This window comes from Lolium perenne, chromosome 4, assembly GCF_019359855.2.
Source record: "Lolium perenne isolate Kyuss_39 chromosome 4, Kyuss_2.0, whole genome shotgun sequence".
Classification (NCBI taxonomy): domain Eukaryota; kingdom Viridiplantae; phylum Streptophyta; class Magnoliopsida; order Poales; family Poaceae; genus Lolium; species Lolium perenne.
In genome coordinates this window covers 28,902,477-28,922,374 of record NC_067247.2, presented here as the reverse complement: position 1 = coordinate 28,922,374, position 19,898 = coordinate 28,902,477, and the positions used below count along the sequence as shown (strand labels likewise).

General features: G+C 46.2%; 1 protein-coding gene and 1 non-coding gene across 2 annotated transcripts; both read left to right on the top strand.

Annotated features, from left to right (window-relative positions):
* The first annotated feature begins 10,131 nt into the window (after nucleotides 1-10,131).
* On the top strand, nucleotides 10,132-10,206 carry TRNAP-UGG (transfer RNA proline (anticodon UGG)). Its single transcript has one exon. It is a non-coding gene; the product is annotated as a tRNA-Pro (tRNA).
* Nucleotides 10,207-14,075: 3,869 nt separating this feature from the next.
* On the top strand, nucleotides 14,076-15,959 carry LOC127292030 (mannan endo-1,4-beta-mannosidase 4). Its single transcript, XM_051321379.2, has 3 exons — nucleotides 14,076-14,548; nucleotides 14,674-14,898; nucleotides 14,999-15,959. The coding sequence occupies exons 1-3, from the start codon at nucleotides 14,186-14,188 to the stop codon at nucleotides 15,854-15,856; spliced, it is 1,446 nt and encodes a 481-aa protein (XP_051177339.1). The 5' UTR covers nucleotides 14,076-14,185; the 3' UTR covers nucleotides 15,857-15,959.
* Nucleotides 15,960-19,898: the final 3,939 nt, after the last annotated feature.

Sequence of the window (19,898 nt, the reverse complement as noted above, 5' to 3'; positions counted from 1 at the left end):
TTCGAGCCCTCAACCCCTCTAAATCCCTAAACCACGACGCCAGGAGTCGCAGAACCATGCATCATAAACCCTAACCCTAACCCTAAACCCTAAACCTATACCTAACCATAAATACTTACCCTTTAACCTAAACCCTAGCCCTAGCCCCTAAACCCTAGCCCTAACCCTACACCTAACCCTAACCAGTAGACCAGGCACACCGTCGATCGTGTGATAATGGCTCTAGCTGCTGGTATATGTGCCAAAGGGTCCCAATCTTTGGTTCTACATGTGTATATGTACTAAACAAACCTAAAAGAATGAAAAGTTACATTGGTGCACCCTCGCGCGGAGAAATCTAGGGGGGTAGACCCGCTGGGCACGCGTTCATTGTTTTGGGGGGAGGAGGGGGATAACGACCGCCGGAGCACCGGAACCCCACCAAACCTTGCATGTGGACCTATGATATGTGTCAAAGTGTGATGCTAGGTCTAATGGTGCAAAAGTAGCTCCCCTAAACCCTAAACCCTAACCGGGGAGGCTTCGAGCCCTAAACCCCTCTAAATCCCTAAACCACGACAGGAGCTGCAGAACCATGCATCATAAACCCTAACCCTAACCCTAAACCCTAAACCTATACCTAACCATAAATACTTACCCTTTAACCTAAACCCTAGCCCTAGCCCCTAAACCCTAGCCCTAACCCTACACCTAACCCTAACCAAGAGACTGTGCACACCGTCGATCGTGTGATAATGGCTCTAGCTGCTGGTATATGTGCCAAAGGGTCCCAATCTTTGGTTCTACATGTGTATATGTACTAAACAAACCTAAAAGAATGAAAAGTTACATTGGTGCACCCTCGCGCGGAGAAATCTAGGGGTAGACCCGCGGGGCACACGTTCCGTTTTGGGGGAGGAGGGGATAACGACCGCCGGAGCACCGGAACCCCACCAAACCTTGCATGTGGACCTATTCTATGTGTCAAAGTGTGATGCAAGGTGTGATTCAGAAAATGTAGCAGGCCTTGGATCCCAGGTCTGACATTCCTCACCTTCGGGCGATAACACTTAACAGATTCCTCGACGTGTACGCTGAAGTGTCCCGCCGCGGGTATATCGGGGCTAGACTGTGCCAAAGGGTGCCACACATGGTTTTCCATATGTCCATGGACTAAACAAACCTAAACCTATGAAAAGTTACATTGGTGGAACGTCGCGCGCGGAGAAATCTAGGGGGTAGACCCGCCGGGGCACGCGTTCATTTGTTTTGGGGGAGGAGGGGGATAACGACCGCCGGAGCACCGGAACCCCACCAAACCTTGCATGTGGACCTATGATATGTGTCAAAGTGTGATGCTAGGTCTAATGGTGCAAAAGTAGCTCCCCTAAACCCTAAACCCTAAACTGGGGAGGCTTCGAGCCCTAAACCCCTCTAAATCCCTAAACCACGACGCCGGAGCTGCAGAACCATGCATCATAAACCCTAACCCTAACCCTAAACCCTAAACCTATACCTAACCATAAATACTTACCCTTTAACCTAAACCCTAGCCCTAGCCCCTAAACCCTAGCCCTAACCCTACACCTAACCCTAACCAAGAGACCGTGCACACCGTCGATCGTGTGATAATGGCTCTAGCTGCTGGTATATGTGCCAAAGGGTCCCAATCTTTGGTTCTACATGTGTATATGTACTAAACAAACCTAAAAGAATGAAAAGTTACATTGGTGCACCCTCGCGCGGAGAAATCTAGGGGGGTAGACCCGCCGGGGCACACGTTCCTTGCTTTTGGGGGAGGAGGGGGAGAACGACCGCCGGAGCACCGGAACCCCACCAAACCTTGCATGTGGACCTATTCTATGTTTCAAAGTGTGATGCTAGGTGTAATTCACCAAATGGTGCATGGCATGGATCCCCGGTCTGACATTCCTCACCTTCGGGCGATAACACTTACCGATTCCCGGACGTGTACGGTGAAGTGTCCCGCCGCGGTATATCGGGGGCTAGACTGTGCCAAAGGGTACCACACATGGTTTTCCATATGTCCATGGACTAAACAAACCTAAACCTATGAAAAGGTATATTGGTGGAACGTCGCGCGGAGAAATCTAGGGGGTAGACCCGCCGTCCCATTGTTTGGGGGGAAGGAGGGGGACGGCCACGAGCACCGAACCCTGATATATGTGGGGGATGAGCATGGAGACTAATTTTGTATTTCACATAGTGTAATAAATAGTCATCAAAAAGAAAAACTAATTAACAAAATAAATATAAGTAGTAGATGAAATAAAATAGTTAGAAAAACAAAAAAAAAGTATAATGGCGCACGGCAAAGGGAGAAGCGCACGGCAAAGGACCCTTTGCCGTGCAACTTGTCTGTCTGCACGGCAAAGTTTGGCCGCACGGCAGTGCCCAGGCCTTTGCCGTGCGCTGTTTCTTTGCCGTGCGGCTTGCAGGGACTTTGCCGTCGCAAAATCTTTGCCGTGCGCTTCTCCAATTCTTTGCCGTGAGACACTTCTTTGCCGTGCGCCATTTCTTTCTTTGCCGTGATATGTTTCTTTGCCGTGCGCTGCGCTAATACTTTGCCGTGCATTTTTTCGTTGCCGTGCGCTCTTCCTGCTACGCACGGCAAAGAAATCTTTGCCGTGCAGCAGCTCACGGCAAAGTTTGGCTGCACGGCAGCGCCTGATTTTCCCGTAGTGACTATTAGAAGAGAGCATAATAAGTAAATGCCGACGCCATCTTTTACTTTTTGGATGGTCGGCGGCGCCATAAACTCGATAACCAGCACCGCGGAGTCAAGAAATTCAACTAAATACGCCGCGTGACCGCTCGCTTCTTCCACGGACCCGCCTGGCAGCGACGTATGTCGATGTGTCTTCTCAGGTGCACCAGTGCTAGCGATGAGGCGTCGCTTCGGCAGTTTGCATCACGTTAATGGCGATGACTCGCTTGCCGAACGGCTGCAACCCACCTCTGCCGAAGAATTTAATGGCGATGTCACGCGTGTCGCGCCCCTCGGCTGCCTCCGGTGTATATAAAGAGGGGTGCGCGCTCGACTGCCCTATCCCATCTCATACACACAAACCCTAGCCGCCGCACAACTTCCACCATAGCGCCGCCTCGCACCTGTCCTCTACCTTTGCCATGAGCAGCGGCGAACGCGGCTAGACTAATGCGCCTCCACCTCCGTCTCCACATCCGACTCCGCCTCCCCTGACCTACAGCTCCAACGACAAGAAAGAAGATAGCGTGGACAACGTCATCAACATGGCCATAGAAGTGAAGTTCATGGCTGACACGGAGCATGAGGCAGAGGAGGACCAGGCAGCCCATGCGGTGTTCGACATGGAGCAGCAATGTCGCAGGGAGGCGGCGGCCGCAGAGGAGGAGTCCGATGACGACGATGACTAGAGAAGGAGGAGAAGGCAGCAAAGCAGAGGGCCTTAGTCTTGTCCTTCGAGACGGTGAAGAAGGCCGAGGATGCCGCCAACGAGGCGCTGCGGCAGCGGCTATGGGAGGACGCGACGGCCCACCGAGCTCTGGCGACCACGCGGCGGATGGAGCGGCGGGCGGCAGAGAAGTTGATGAGGAGGGAGCGAGGTAACGAAAGGGCCGGGGCGTCAACCGCCCCGAGGGGCGACAAGTAGTCTAGGGCCTTGTCCCTTCTTGTTTTATTTCATATGTACAGTTGAATGTAAAATTTGTTGAAAAACAATATGAGTCGTCCGCTAGAAGCACACCCAGAAGCAAACAAACGCGGTAAAAAAAGATAATTTTTATGTTTGCGTTTTGACGCAAACGGAAGCGCGTTACCATTTTAAGCGTTCAAAATGTGTCGCCCCCCTTGAAGATGCCCTAATGCAACCGCCGGTAACACGTGGGTCTGTCTGACACAAGGCCTGGTGAAAGGACACGGATGTCGCCTAGAAGGGGGGTGAATAGGCGATTTAAAACTTTTACGAGATGGGCTTAACAAATGCGGAATAAAACTAGCGTTTACTTTGTCAAGCCCAAAGCCTATATACTATGGTTCACCTATGTGCACCAACAACTTATTCTAAGCAAAGGTTCACCAATGTGCACCAACAACTTATGCTAAGCAATACAAGGTACTTATGTGATAGCAAGATATATAACTTCAAGCACGATGGCTATCACAAAGTAAAGTGCATAAGTAAAGAGCTCGGGTATAGAGATAACCGAGGCACGCGGGAGACGAAGATTTATCCCGAAGTTCACACTCTTGCAAGTGCTAATCTCCGTTGGACAGGTGCGGTGGCTTAGTGCTCCCGAATGCCACAAGAGGCTCACCTTGAGGTGTGGTTGCTCGATGCACACCAACGCCACAAAGGTCTCACCCCAGGATGCAGTACTCACACCACACACCGAACGCCACGAAGGCGCCTCACCTTATTCTCCGGTGACCCTCGCCACAAAGGCCTAGGTCACGGTTCCACTAAGGGATTTCCTTCGAGGCGGAAACCGGGCCTTACACAAAGATTGGGGCACACATCCACAACTTAATTGGAGGCTCCCAACAAATCGCCACAAAGGCCTAGAATCCGTCTAGGGTTCCTAGAACCCAAGAGTAACAACCTTCTTGTTTTCACCACCACGAATCACCGTGGGGAACTCAAACCTATGCACCAAATGCAATGGCAAGAACACCACAAAGATGCTCAAATCCTTCTCTCTCAAATTCCAACAAATCTACAAAAGCTATTGGGGGAATAAGAGAGGAAGAACAACGAGGAGAATACAAAATTCTCCAAGATCTAGATCCCAAAGATTCACTCACAAAGAGATAATTTGGTTTGGTCAAAGTATGGATCTAGATCTCCTCTCTCTTTTCCCTCAAAAGGGGGCAAGAATCATGGAGGGATAGAGAGATAGGGCAAGCTTCTCAAGATCAACAATGGAGGAGAGAGAGAGAGAGAGTAGAAGAAGCACCAGCCCAAGGAGGAAGAAGGGGGGTATTTATACCCCCAAGAAAATCGAGTCGTTGGGGCAAATCCAGGGCCAGATAATCCGGCCTAAGTTGGGGCCGGATAATCCGGTCCCCCCAAAAAGTCCGGCCCAGGGGAAAATCCGGTCAAAAGTCCGGCCAAAAATCCGGCCTCATGCCAGGGTATTACTGAGCCGCATCGCCTCGAGTCCTTAGCCAAATTTCAGGGGCCGGATATTTTGCAAATATCCGGCCCGGAAAATCCGGCCTGCTATAAACTTAAGATTGGTAGCTCCGAATAGAGTGAAACCAATTTTTTTGAAAATATGGAAACTAGTGGGGGTGATTTTCTATTATATTTAGAGGTGCAATACCTCAACATGAAAAACCGAGAAAATCACCAAACTCGAAAACGCAACAAGTGATCTATGCAAAATCCGTTTTCGGTGAACTAGAGCTTGTCATGAGAATAAGCACAAGCTCTAAAACATCACATGGATAAGACCCAAATAACAACCAAGAAAGGTGATGCACCAAACTCGAAAACGCAACAAGTGATTTATGCGAAATTCGTTTTCGATGAACTAGAGCTTGTCATGAGAATAAGCACAAGCTCTAAAACATCACATGGATAAGACTCAAATAATAACCAAGAAAGGTGATGCAAGGATGCAAAGGTTTGAGCTCTCCAAAGGATACGATCGAGTTACTCACTCGAGAGCCCTCTTGATAGTACGGCAACTAAACTATAAACCGGTCTCCAACTAACTATGAGACTAGTGAGAAGAAACCCTATCAAGAGCAAACCTTATACTTGTGCATTCCAATTGAGCTCAATGAAGACGATCTTGACCTCAACAAGATGGAATGCCTTTCTTGATTCTGCTTGCTTGACGAAGTCTTGTGGATTGCTCCCCCATAATCCACCATGGGAGAGCTTCTTCTTCGGCGCATCTTCACATATCCATGAACACTATAAGCACAAGCTCTTAACCTTGCGCATTCCACTTGAGCTTGATGATGACGGTCTTGACAGCAACAAGATGGAACGCCTTTCTTGATTGTGCTTGCTTGACGAAGTCTTGTGGATTGCTCCCCCATAATCCATCATGGGAGAGCTTCTTCTTCGGCGCATCTTCACATATCCATGAACACTATAAGCACAAGCTCTTAACCTTGCGCATTCCACTTGAGCTTGATGATGACGGTCTTGACCGGAACAAGATGGAACGCCTTTCTTGATTGTGCTTGCTTGACAAAGTCTTGTGGATTGCTCCCCCATAATCCACCATGGGAGAGCTTCTTCTTCGGCGCATCTTCACATATCCATGATCACCATATGGATGGCAAGACTCAAGCAAAGGATCTCTTCGAGATGGCTCATCTTGAACTTGCACTTCATTTTTTCATGGCAAGCTTGAAGCTTATGATCTCTTCGAGTTGGCTCATCTTGAACATGCACTTCATTATGTTGATGTCTTGAAGTAACTTGAAGGCTCACTTCATCTTCATCTTCAAGACATACTTGACACTTGATATCGTTCATCAATTTCTTATTATTGCAACCTTGAAGCCAACAAATGGTTAAAGCATTGCCTATGGACAACTCCTACAAATATAACTCAATGCAAACATTAGTTCATAGGGATTTTCATTAATTACCAAAACCACACATGGGGGATCCATGCACTTTCAATCTCCCCCATTTTGGTAACTGATGACAATCTCTTTGAGAGGGTTTATATAAGGAATTTAAGTATCAAACAAGTTGAATATATAGAGCAAACTCCCCCATAATATATGCATGTGTGAATGATCTTGACTTTCATTGCATATATTGTCATTCAAAGCCTAGTGGAGTTTCCTCTAACTATTCAACTATGCAAAGCAACAAGATGCAATGCAATAAAGGCACATGCTTAAGCACAAAGCAACGACATAACCAAATTCCCTTAAACCCTATAAACTTCTCCCCCATTGGCACCAATTGCCGAAATGGGTGAAAAATTTAGAAGGCCAATATAGTGAGAGTTCCTCCATAGCGTGTCCATTTCACATAATTTGAGTGGAATCGAATGCACGTATCCAATGACGAATATTCTGAAGGAATCACACTATAGAAAGGATCAAAGATTAAAAAAGATAACAAAGTCAAGAAGCTTCAACAAATGAAGCAAGCAACCAAATGAACCACAAAGAAGATACCAAAAGAAAGATAGATATTATGATAAGATCAAGAAGATTTCTCTAAATAATATGAGGAAGTTCCCCAAGGTTTGTGCACAAAACTAGACAATTTTCATTGGAGTATAAAGTGCACAAACATGGAATCATCACTCCCATAATATCATTCAAAAGCAAAAAAAATACCAAGTGATTCAAACTCTAATGTTCACCACAAGATAGTGCTTTAAATCAAATGAGGAAGCTCCCCAAGGTACATGCATAAATTAAAATGTTGCATTTGAATACAATATGCATAACATGGAATCCTCACTCCCTCATTACCATTTAAAACACAAACATTTTCAATAGATCATAGATACAAAAATAAGCTTAACACTTGCAACAAACAAATGGTTGAGCAACAAGTACGAGGCACCATAATAAAAGGCTCAACCAAGAGGATATGTGAAAGGCATGATAAAGCATATTATAAGACTATTACAAGGATGAGAAAAAAACATCATCATAGTCTTCAATGAATTATATTGCTTAGCATGACCAATCAATCACGCAATAAATAAATAAGATATCAAAAGGAGATGTATCATCTCTTATGTGTATAAGTTTCTCTAAGTGGGCAATATCACAAAGATATTTATCCACAAAGAAACATGCACACACAAAATAGATACGCAAGAAATATAGCATGATATCCAAAATGACGTCATGCAATATACCAATAAGAATATTTGCTTAATAGCATGGCCAAAGGCTCAATTTTATATTATTGTACATTCATGAACTTCAACCACAAACATCTAAAACATCACAAATATCAACAAGGGATAGAAGATAGTTGGGATGCATTAAGAGAGGCAACAAGTATCACAAACGAGGATACCAAAAGAAATAACTAAATTTGCACTTTCATCTATATTGCACACGTGAGAGCCTTGAGAAATTGATATGCAATAAAATTGCTAGATAGGCATAGTTGGGATGGATGAATCATGAGCATGATTTAATATACTTCCCAAAAAATGCACTCATCTCAAATTACTCACATTCACAATAAAGAGGTTTCATTAAGAATTTTTTTTGCAAGAAGCACAATATTTGCAAATCAAGAGATTCATGCCAAGATGCAACCACATGGTTGGATGCTAGAAAAATATGCATGAGAAGATACTTGTTACCGAGATAGCATTGGTATGGATGTAGTAGATATGTGTTCGTTGACCATCCTAGTTTGACTCAAGTTACCCTTGAGTCACCACTTCTTTCCAAGAGTGAGACAGGCATCCAATGCATATCCATTGTACAAAATGGTCCCCAAACTAATTGGGTCCGAAGAAGTTAGACACACTACAACATATAGGAAAAATTCCACAGTACTATGTGCATATAGATATGAAATTAAATTTCATGCACATCTTAATCAAATTAGGATTCGATGGAGTTTACGCTATATATTGGATCAAAGAAAGTAACACATGCCATAAGATATACATATATTAAATATGCATGCACAATACTTTCAAGAACCAAAGAAAGATATAATTTGTACAAAACACCAAATAAATCAAGAGACAATGGTTGTCCAAATTATATCAAAGAATCAAATCAACACAAGATTGACTCCAAAGAATTATCTCATTATAAGAAGCTAATTAAACCTAAACACAAAGGAATGAGATAACCAACTCCCAAGAGAGCAAGTTTCCAACAAATAAACCAAACCCTCGAAACTTTTTATGATGGCACATTACCAAAAAGACAATTTATGTCTCCCAATACCAAATTTTTGATAATGATCAAGAGAAGTTTAAGCATTATAACAAATATAGGAGAGCTCCCCCAAGATTAGTGCATTATCTAGGATTTAGAATATGGATACAAAATGCACAAAACTAGGATCATCACGCTACCTATATCTACTAAAAATGCTAAGGAAATTTGAATAGATAAATTAGATCCATAAAATGCAAGGAAGACACATGGGAGTCAAAGCACAACAAATTCATGGCAATAAATAAGGCAATTCCACTTGAGCTTGATGATGACGGTCTTGACCGCAACAAGATGGAACGCCTTTCTTGATTGTGCTTGCTTGACGAAGTCTTGTGGATTGCTCCCCCATAATCCACCATGGGAGAGCTTCTTCTTGAGCGCATCTTCACATATCCATGATCACCATATGGATGGCAAGACTCAAGCAAAGGATCTCTTCGAGATGGCTCATCTTGAACTTGCACTTCATTTCTTCATGGCAAGCTTCAAGCTTATGATCTCTTCGAGTTGGCTTATCTTGAACATGCACTTCATTATGTTGATGTCTTGAAGTAACTTGAGGGCTCACTTCATCTTCTTCTTCAAGACATACTTGACACTTGATATACTTCATCAATTTCTTCTTATTCAACCTTGAAGCCAACAAATGGTTCAAGCATTGCCTATGGAAAACTCCTACAAATATAACTCAATGCAAACATTAGTCCATAGGGATTGTCATTAATTACCAAAACCACACACGGGGGCTCCATGCACTTTCACCTGGGCCCACAGTAGTGTGGGCCGTGCGGCCTCGCAAGGCCCCAAATATTTGGAAACCCAATATTTCTAAGTTAGCGTTTTACAAATGCTAAATAAAAAACAATCTCGGCCCAGCTGGTGTGAATTGTCAACCGAACAGGACCGCAACTCGCTGCTACTTATCCATTGGGGCGTTCCCTCGCACCCAACTTTACTTCCGACAGCGGAATAGAAGTACGCACGCAACCCAACTCCGGCAGTTGAAGTATAGGGCGTTTTTAAAGGCAGTATTCTGCCACACGAGCCAAACTATGTGTTTTCCAGGAAGGAATTTCCAGATGATGATAACCTCGCCTCGGTAACTCTATCGATTACTCTGCTCAGTAAGAGTTGGACCGCAACTAGCGTTATAGATCCTCTATCTAATCTGGGCTCTCTGATGAAACAACGCTGCGGTTCGAGGCTTTATCGATCGGGTAGATCCATATGTTCTGAGGGGGAGACGAGGTGTAGCGCAGTCTGGTCAGCGCATCTGTTTTGGGTACAGAGGGCCATAGGTTCGAATCCTGTCACCTTGATGTGGTATTCACACAATGGGGCCGTAGCCTATCCGTGGTCGGGAAGGCAGGCGAAAAGCGCGCACAAAAGAAAAAGAAGGACTGATATGGAGGAGGTTATTATAACATAATTATTGACGTTCATGTACTTACTGGGATAGCTTTGAATCCTATAAGCCTTTGACATTTCGAAAATATTTTCCGAGTTTCAAAATCCTGAATGGTTTGAATGATCAAATCTATTAGATTTTTTTTGAGCCGCCGGGTACGATCAGGTTTAGAAACTACTCCCTCCTTGCCAAAATGTGGTGCGTATAAGATTTTTTGAAAGTCAAACAATGTAAAATTTGATCAATCATGTAGCAAAAAGTATTAACACCTAGAATACCAAATTAACACCATTAGATTCATCACGATGTATATTTTGATATGATATATACTTGGTATTATGGATATAAATAGCGTTCACAAAAAAACTTGGTCAAAGTTCACAATGGTTGAATTTTGTAAAACTTTATATGCACTATATTATGGCAATGAAGGAGTACTCCCACCGTTTTTAGATATAAGCTATATCATTTTTTGAGAATAATTTCAGAATAGGTGTTGCATTGCACCACTTGTCTGGATAATTTTTAAGGGATTAGTTTGTCTTTCCTCATCTTATGCTAAATTCTCTATTTTCTCACGTTAATTGTTTAGTGGTAATCCTGCCCAAACCTGGCGTAGTTTTTGTTTCCCTTAATGTGTGTTCTTTAATCTCCGTGTAAAAAACTAGTTCACGAAACGGAGGGAGTACATCCTTTCTCTTACCATTTTTTTAAGATGGTCTTACCACAAGTTCGGAACATACGGATGCCAAGAGTATTTATTTAGTTTGAAATCCGTCTAAGAAATATATATTATAATTATTTCTTAGTTGGTTTTTTTTGGCGAGGTAGGACCCCATTTTAGAGTCTTGCACAGGACCTCGAATTTTGCCGGCCTGGCCCTGTGTGACACCATGCATACTTGCTTGAAGCAAACCCAAAATAAATCAAGACACTTTTTTTTGCTTATATTCTATGTAAATCTGGGATAAGTTTTTAGTGCCGGCGGGGATTATATAGATTTTCTCGTATTATGTACGCAGACTCTGTGTATGGAGGTAGCAGCTAGTTCGACTTCGACGCCGCGTCGTACGACCAAATGTCCACCGGCCGTGCCCCGAGCGAAGATTCGCCCTCGTCTCCAATCGCGCGCGGTAGTGTCCGATCGAGCCAACTCCAACCTAGGTTAGGTACCATGCTCCGAACCTCGCCGGGCAGCCACTCGCCGTCGCCGTACGTGTCGACCGTGGCGCTCAAAACCGTGCCGGCAGCCACGTACGCACGCGCGTCGAGACAAAGCCGCCACGGACAACTCCTCTCCCTGTCCGTCGACACATATTACAGTTACGTCACTAGCCAGCCAGCTAGTGTGTGCATCCGTGTATGTTTGGTTCGGAATCCTGTTAGGGCATCTCCAGCGGCGCGACGCAAACGGACGCTCAAAAGTGGTCGCGAGCGTCCGTTTGCGTCACCCCGCGGACGCCAAATTGATCGCAAGGGGGGAAATGTCCGTTTGCATCGGGGGCTGCCTCCAGTGGTCCGACGTATTTTGGACATGCAACTTTTTTTTTTGTGCTACTTTTATAGTTGAATGATCAAGTTAAACGCGAAAAAGATGAACTCATGATGTCATGTTGGTCCAATCGAATAGATTATAGCCTAAACAATTAACCGGATACGTCAATCGACTAGATTCAAACATATTTAACATACAAATAAGAATAAATTTAAAAACATATAAACTAAAACTATTTTTTGGCCTTCTTCTTCGAAGGCCCTGCGTCGTCGTCGTCGTGGAAACTCCTCCGCCTCTTGCTTGTCACCTCGTCGTCCGAACTGGAGGACGACGCGCCCGTCGAGGACTTGAAGCTGGAAGAAATGCCGTCTTCGTCATCGTCGTCGGTGAACGGACGACGACGCGCCACCCGCGCCAGCGCCCTGGACTTCTTCGTTGCCGCCGCCTTGTCGTCCGCCTTGGTGTCGGAGTCCTCCTCCTCCTCCTGGCCCTCCTCCTCGTCGTCGGCGTCGCTGGCAGCGCCGCCTTCGTCCTCCTCCTGGCCTTCGGTGCCATTGCCGCCTCCCTCCTCCTCGTCCTCACTCGGTGTGGAGGTAGGGTAGCTGGGCGTGGAGCCCAGATCGCTTGGCGTCGCCGGCGATTCCCACCAATGCAGGAATCCGGGCGACTTGCCCTCGCTGTCCGAGTCGGACGGCAGCGTGTAGTCGCGCATGGCGTGCCGGTGTTGGAGAAGAAGAAGAAGAGGAAGAAGAAGGAGGCGGTTGAACTTGAATTACCGTAGACGCGGGGGTTATGATGTGCGCGGATTAACGGCTGCGCGTAAAACGAAGAGGCCGGCGGTTGCTCTTCCGCGGCGGTTCGGCGCTCCATTGCGGCGGTTGGTCGCCGGCGGTTGTGAATTGGAGGCCGATCGAACCTAGGTCGCTGCCATGAGGGTCCGTGGGGACGCGAGCGGACGCTTGGAGCGACCGCCGAGCGTCCGCCGCGACGCAAACCTGGCGCATATTTGGGCCAGGTTTGCGTCTCCGCGGACGGCCCGGTCACTTTGCGTCGCCCCGCTGGAACAGACCCCAGACGCATTTCCGGTCACGGCGGACACAAACGATCGCTCAGCATCCGTTTGCGTCGCGCCGCTGGAGATGCCCTTAGTTCCGGCCGACTGAGGTGCGGGCTTTATACCAGTCGCGGCCCTTTCCAAAGCTGTCTTCTCCTCTTTTCTGTGAGCCCGGAGATTCCTACCTACACGTCAAATAGAGCTCGATCCAAGCTACACGACGATGAAAGCAATATAATTAATGAAGTCCCGCAGTATACTTCCCCGGTTTTGCTAATTTCTGGTTGATTCAGAATTAGTCTAATTTTAAAAATATTAATTCTCAATCGAATCCTAGATAGATCATATGATTGAACCGTGATTCATGCAAACATGAGTTGCAACGTACTCCCTCGATCGGTTCCATTTTATTCAACGCGGGCCTAGTACGAAATGCTCAAGTGAGTGGCAAGGAATCGCGTCGATAAGGGAGTATGTTGCAAAACGGATTTTTCTAATTGCATGTAGGGTTGCAACAAAGAAAAACTTCTGGACATGGGTTGCAATTGAGAACAAATCTCAACCTGTTCGATTAATTGCTTCTTCATTCCTACTTGTCATATTCATGACATTACCTAGCTGAGTATTATTAGCTTAATTCTCTAATTGCACATAGGGTTGCAACTAAGAAAAACTCCGGTCCCGGACATGGGTAGCAACTGAGAAAAAGCTCGAATATGAGTTGCAACTAATAAAAAAGATCTCGTTATTGGATTTCTTCGTGATTATATCGTACTAGTCATCCATGACATTACAATGACTGAGTATTATCTTAATTCTCAATTAACTCAGAGTTAGTCACACCCATACTTCCTCCGCTTTTACTTACTTCGCGTTCTAGCTAGGTTTAGTCAAACTCAAAATTTGTCAAGTTTAATCAAGAATATAGAGAAAATATCTAGATTCACGAGATCAAGTGCGTATAAGACTAGAACGCAAGTAATTGTGATGAAGTGGTAGCATGCATATCCATGCTGATTTTGAAAAATAAAATACTGTACCTTAATTAAGTAGGGTGCTGTGAAAATGGGTTTCATGAGGAGGGCAAGATTAATTACAGCAGACCAGTCACCCTCAAGGGCGCTGTTCATCTGAGGTCACGTAACGTCTTGGTTGTACACGTATGATCTGAGGTGTGCACGTTCTAGGCATAGCTTCGGCCTCTACTAATACGCTCGCCGGCCGCGCACAACCTCGCCGGCGAAACTGCACGCGTTTGTTTCTGCGAAGACGCCGTGCGTGTGCAGATCAAAGGTGAGCGGCGTGCATCCGTAAGCAGCGGCGGAGACAAAGGCGTGATCGATGAAGACGCGAGCGCTGGCTGCCGCCATCAGCCTCCTCCTCATTATTTCCTTCGTCCTCGCCGTGCCGTGGTATGTCTTGATCGCCGCCGCGGCCGGCCAGGCCGGCGAAGACGGCATGGTGCGGGTGGACGGCACGCGCTTCGTGGTGGGCGACGGTGACCGGACGGTGTACCTGAGCGGGTTCAACGCGTACTGGCTCATGGAGATGGCGTCGGACCCGTCGCAGAGGGGCAAGGTGGTGGCGGCGTTCCGGCAGGCGGCGGCGCACGGCCTCAACCTGGCGCGGACATGGGCCTTCAGCGACGGCGGCGACAGGCCCCTCCAGTCGTCGCCGGGCGTCTACCACGAGGACATGTTCCAGGTGATTAGCTAGCCGGCACCGATCGATGATCGATATGTCTCGACGGTGACGTTACGTGCCGACAGATGCAAGGCGCGCTAGCTCGAGTGCAAAATGACAAGTTGTATTGCTGGCTTCGTGTGCAGGGGCTGGACTTCGTCGTCGCCGAGGCGAGGCGGCACGGGATCTACCTCCTCCTCTGCCTCACCAACAACTTCGACGACTTCGGCGGCAAGCGCCAGTACGTCCAGTGGGCCAGGGAGGACGTTGCCGGAGCCGGAGCCGGCGCCGGCGGCGGCCACAACCTCACCTCCGCCGACGACTTCTTCAACTCCACCCTCGTCAAGTCCTACTACAAGAACCACGTCAAGGTACGCGATTGGAATGACGTCCTACGTGTAAGTTTCACCTTCCATTTTCGTCACGGTTTCATGTCTGAAATGTCACTTTCTCCACGTACGTGTCATGCAGACGGTGCTGACGAGGGTGAACACGGTGACCGGCGTGGCCTACAGGGACGACCCGGCCATCTTCGGGTGGGAGCTGATGAACGAGCCGCGGTGCAACGCCGAACCCACCGGCGCCCTGGTCCAGTCATGGGTTGAGGAGATGTCTCCCTACCTCAAAACCATCGACGGCAACCACCTGATCACCGCGGGGCTGGAGGGCTTCTACGGCGACGGCGCGCACGAGAGCAAGGCCCTGAACCCGTGGAGCATCTACTACGGCACCAACTTCATCGCCACGCACCGGGCGCCCGGGATCGACTTCGCCACCATCCACCTCTACCCGGACGTCTGGCTCTGGGGCACCACCGCCGACGAGCAGGCCGCCTTCTTCCGGAACTGGACGGCGTCGCACGTGCAAGACACCGAGCAGCATCTCGGCATGCCGCTGCTCGTCACCGAGTACGGAAAGTTCATCTGGGAGGACCAGGAGGGCGGCGAGAACGCCACCACGAGGAGGGACCGGTTTCTCGGCACTGTGCTCGACGTGATATACGAGTCGGCGTCGGAGGGCGGGCCGCTCGTCGGCGGCGCGTTCTGGCAGCTGCTGCTTGATGGGGATGGCATGGACGCGCTCAAGGACGGGTACCAGATCGTTCTCCCGGAAGATGAACGTGCCGCAAGTATTATCAGTGAGCACTCGGAGAAGATGGCGGAGCTCAGCGAGCATGACGCGGTGGAGGCTCGTGGTCGCCGGGGGAGGAGCGAGCCGAGGAAGATCTGCGGTTTTGGCACCAGCTGGGGCAGTTGCAGCTGCATGATATTCTTGGTTCGTTTTGGCTCTTTGTTTAGATCAGTTTCTTCGTTGCTCGGTGCCGTGTAGCTAGATTGTACTAATTGTACATACAAAGTTCCATTTTTGTGTACGTGCCGTGTGATATTCTCCAAAGTTCAATGAAACTAGACTCAAGAGTTGTAAACGAAAATTAGAACCCAAATTAGCTAGAATTCAGTGTGAGTCTGGGAAATTAAAGCTTTACTAGATGTCAAGATGGGTAGAGAAAGAGAGAGAGTATGACTCAAGCCAGAAGCCACTATGAGCAATTGGATATAATTACCAAAAAGAAGTTCTTAAAAACATAACAATACGAGATCTAATTTTGAAGCCATTGTCGAGACGAATGCAGTGTAAATAGATCATGAATTGGAAAAAAGGTTTGGATATAAATCATTTTAAAATTTTGGATTCTACCATTATTGTGATGATGTCAGTGTGGGATATTAGATTACTGCTTGCACGCATGCCTTGCTCCTATAAGAGAAAAGAAACACACAAAAATTCATTTGCAAGGGCACATTGTCTTGCGCTTTTGGATAGACTATCCCATCAATTAATTATTCTGATATATTACATTCCCATATTCGCAATAAGTGTCACTAATTTAGTGTGCTAAATCAACGACACTTATTATGGATCAAAGGAAATAATATTTATCGTGTATCATGTTGAATCACTTTGGTGAGAAAAGAATTACAATTGTTTCCATGGAACATGCAAATGGTAGTCTCATCCTCATCCTCATCCTCTGATTTGGTCTGTTTGGGTGTCCGCACGGACATCCGTTTGATCCATGTCCACTTGGGCTCGTAGTTACCCCCAATGCGACCACCTATATTGTCTGTGCGGACCTAATTTTTTAGCAACCTTGGTTATTTGGCCAGTTGGCAATACAAACATCAATTATTGTACAAATAAAAATTCAACAACATGAAAAGATTATAAAAATTGTTTGTATATTGTTAAAAAGATTAAAATTCAACAATTGAATTTGTTATATATACAAGGGGCCTATGGTGGGTTTCCTACATGGTTCCACATGTGGCCAACCAAATCATTTTGATGTCGAAAGTGAGTTCTTGGTCATGGATTTCATGATGCACATGGAGTAACTATTGTAACGATGTCTTCTTCCCTAGGGCTTAATCAACTCGCCATGAAATTCCCAATCTTGATCGTAGACAGATCATGCTTGGACTCAGCTATCGTGCGGTGCATGATGACATAAGAATGTTCAATATAAGAGCAAATATCCATATGAAATAATCCGTACAAGTAATTGATAAATCATGACTATGCAAATAACAAATAAACTTATCGTGCAGATTAGTAACGTAGATAAACAGATTACATCTAAATAAGATAAACCGATCACATCTACCACGGAAAGTAGAAGAAGAAACTCTAACAGAAACTGAAAGAGAAACGACAAGATCACATACTTCGCAACAGCGTCGTTGTCCCTCATGTTGAGGTTCTCGAAGAAGTCGCTGAGGTCCGGGAAGAAGTTGTTGGTGTGGAGGAACTCGTCGTCCGATGACGGCGTTGTGATTCCAGTAGTCGCGCCGGAGCGCTCCCCAAAAACTTGATTGCCCCTCACCCGTACAGGTTCACGAGAGGCAGGGTTCCGGAGGTGTACTGTCCCGGCAGTCGGTGCATGCCGACGTACGGGATGAGGAAGACGAAGGTGGCGGCGCAATGAACTGGAAACAGGTAGTCGTGTATGCATCTCACACCGGCGGCTAGGGTTGCGCAGGGTCTTATGTAGTGCAGTCCGGGAAGGTCGTGGGGCGCAGCCCGCGTCCGAGTCGGCACACCCACGATCTAGAAAAAAAGGAAGGCAAAACAGCTGTGTTAACGTCCGTTAATGACTCGTAATTGATTACAGAATTAATTTCCAAACAGCAAAAAGATAATCTCGGCTCGGGCGAGATTCCCGCAACCTGCGGCGCGTCGTGATGAGGCGAGGCATGGCGAGGCAAGGCGGGCGGCAGAGGAGGAGGGGTGCGCGAGAGCTCTCTCTCTTCTCCCTCACTTACTAGGGCTAGAACAACCCAAATTATATACCACTCCAACTCTCTCCCAACTAGCAATGTGGGACTAGACTTTAGCCCCCACTAGTGCTGCCACTGATTTTTGGAATGGGCCATGTGAGTTTCAGAATTTTATAATGAGCCACGGGCCAAAGGCCAAATGCCCAAAAATTTCAGCAATCCCCCACAAACTCTCATTGGCACATCTCATCAATAAGTTTATGGAACATTGTTTTATATATAGGTATGTTGTGGAGACTGTTAAGTTGAACTTCCACTTAAAGCATCATATTACACTAGATTGCAACTTGGATAGTGGACTATGCCTTGAACTACAAGTTTTCTACGCACTAGCTTCATACAAAGCCTAGACCGATACTAGGCTGCCGCGAGGCTTCCTCGCGGCTTGGAGCTTATACGTCATACTCCAGGGCCTTTCATGAGTTTACTAGAGAGCACAAACTCTCATAGATTGCAACGTTTAACAAACAGAATCATATAGGTGTGTTCTTCAAAAGATGTTCTGCAGGACAACATCTTTGCTAAAATAAGCCACAAAGAACACATTAAGATAATTATCAACCTGCCATGCAGATTAGGAGAGTATTGCATCTTACGGAGTGGTAAAATTGCTATAGGGATATATACTCTCCTCCCAGCTTACCAACAGCTTGTCTCACATCTCTAATTCACGGGATCTCCGATCACATAGAGTGTGTTACCACCGTGGGCAACTCATAGTGTGGGCCTCATACCCATCTCCCTCGATGTATTTTCTATCATATTTCATGATAGTCCCTTTGTGTAGGGGTCTGCCAGGTTTCTAGACATATGGATATAATCCAACGCTATAACTCCAGAGTTTCTCATTTTTCTGACAGTTTTCAGTATCCTCTTCACATGTCTTGATGACTTCATATTATCCTTAGAACTGTTTACTTTGACGATCACAGTTTGATTATCACAGTTCATAGGAATAGCGGGTATTGGTTTCTCAACCACAGGTAAGTCCATCAAGAGCCCACGAAGCCACTCTATTTCAACAGTGGTTGTGTCTAATGCTGTGAGTTCTGCTTCCATAGTTGACCTCGTAATGATGGTCTGCTTGCAAGGCTTTCAGGAAACAACGCCACCTCCAAGTGTAAACAAATAGCCACTTGTGGCTTTAGTCTCATCAACATCAGATATCCAATTTGCATCACTATAATCCTCAAGCACAAAATTCTCTCAAGAGCATGCCAATGAACATCTCCAGGTCTAGACACAAAACGGCTGAGTTCACTAACAACCAAGGAGATGTCAGGCCTCATGGCGCTAGCTAAATACATAAGCGAGCCAATGATCTGCGAATATCGCAATTGATCTCTAGCAATTCTTTTATTCTTAAGAATTATCACACTAGGATCATAATGCGTTGGAGAAGATTTGCAGTCGCTATACCCGAAGCGACTCAGGATCTTTTCCACATAGTGGGACTGAAGCAATGTAATCCCACCATCGTCATCCTTCAGCAGCTTGATGTTTAAGATCACATCAACTACTCCCAAGTCCTTCATCTCAAAACAACGAGATAGGAACTCCTTGACCTCCTTAATCACAGTAAGATTGGTCCTGAATATCAATATGTCATCGATATAGAGACAAAGAATAACTCCCTCGCCCCCACCATGGCGATAGTATAAACACTTGTCAGCTTTGTTTACAACAAAGCCTTCAGCGGTTAAAGTTCTTCCAAACTTCTCATGCCACTGCTTAGGCGCTTGCTTAAGCCCATACAAAGACTTCAGTAATTTACACACCTTTCCTTCTTGACCATCTACTACAAATCCATCAGGCAGCTCCATATAAATTTCCTCTTCAAGCTCTCCATTTAGGAAAGCAGTCTTAACATCCATTTGATGAACGAGAAGACCATGTGAGGCATCCAAGGATAGTAGCACTCGAATGGTGGTCAATTTGGCAATAGGTGTGTATGTATCAAATAAATCTTCACCTTTTTTCTGGGTATAACCCTTGGCCACAAGACGTGCATTGTACTTTTCAATAGTACCATC

Excerpts from the sequence above, each read along its gene's own strand:
- LOC127292030 (XM_051321379.2), top strand. The coding sequence starts at position 14,186 with ATGAAGACGCGAGCGCTGGCTGCCGCCATCAGCCTCCTCCTCATTATT. Across the intron at positions 14,549-14,673 it reads ACCACGAGGACATGTTCCAG|GGGCTGGACTTCGTCGTCGC; the intron begins GTGATTAGCTAG and ends CTTCGTGTGCAG. Across the intron at positions 14,899-14,998 it reads ACTACAAGAACCACGTCAAG|ACGGTGCTGACGAGGGTGAA; the intron begins GTACGCGATTGG and ends CGTGTCATGCAG.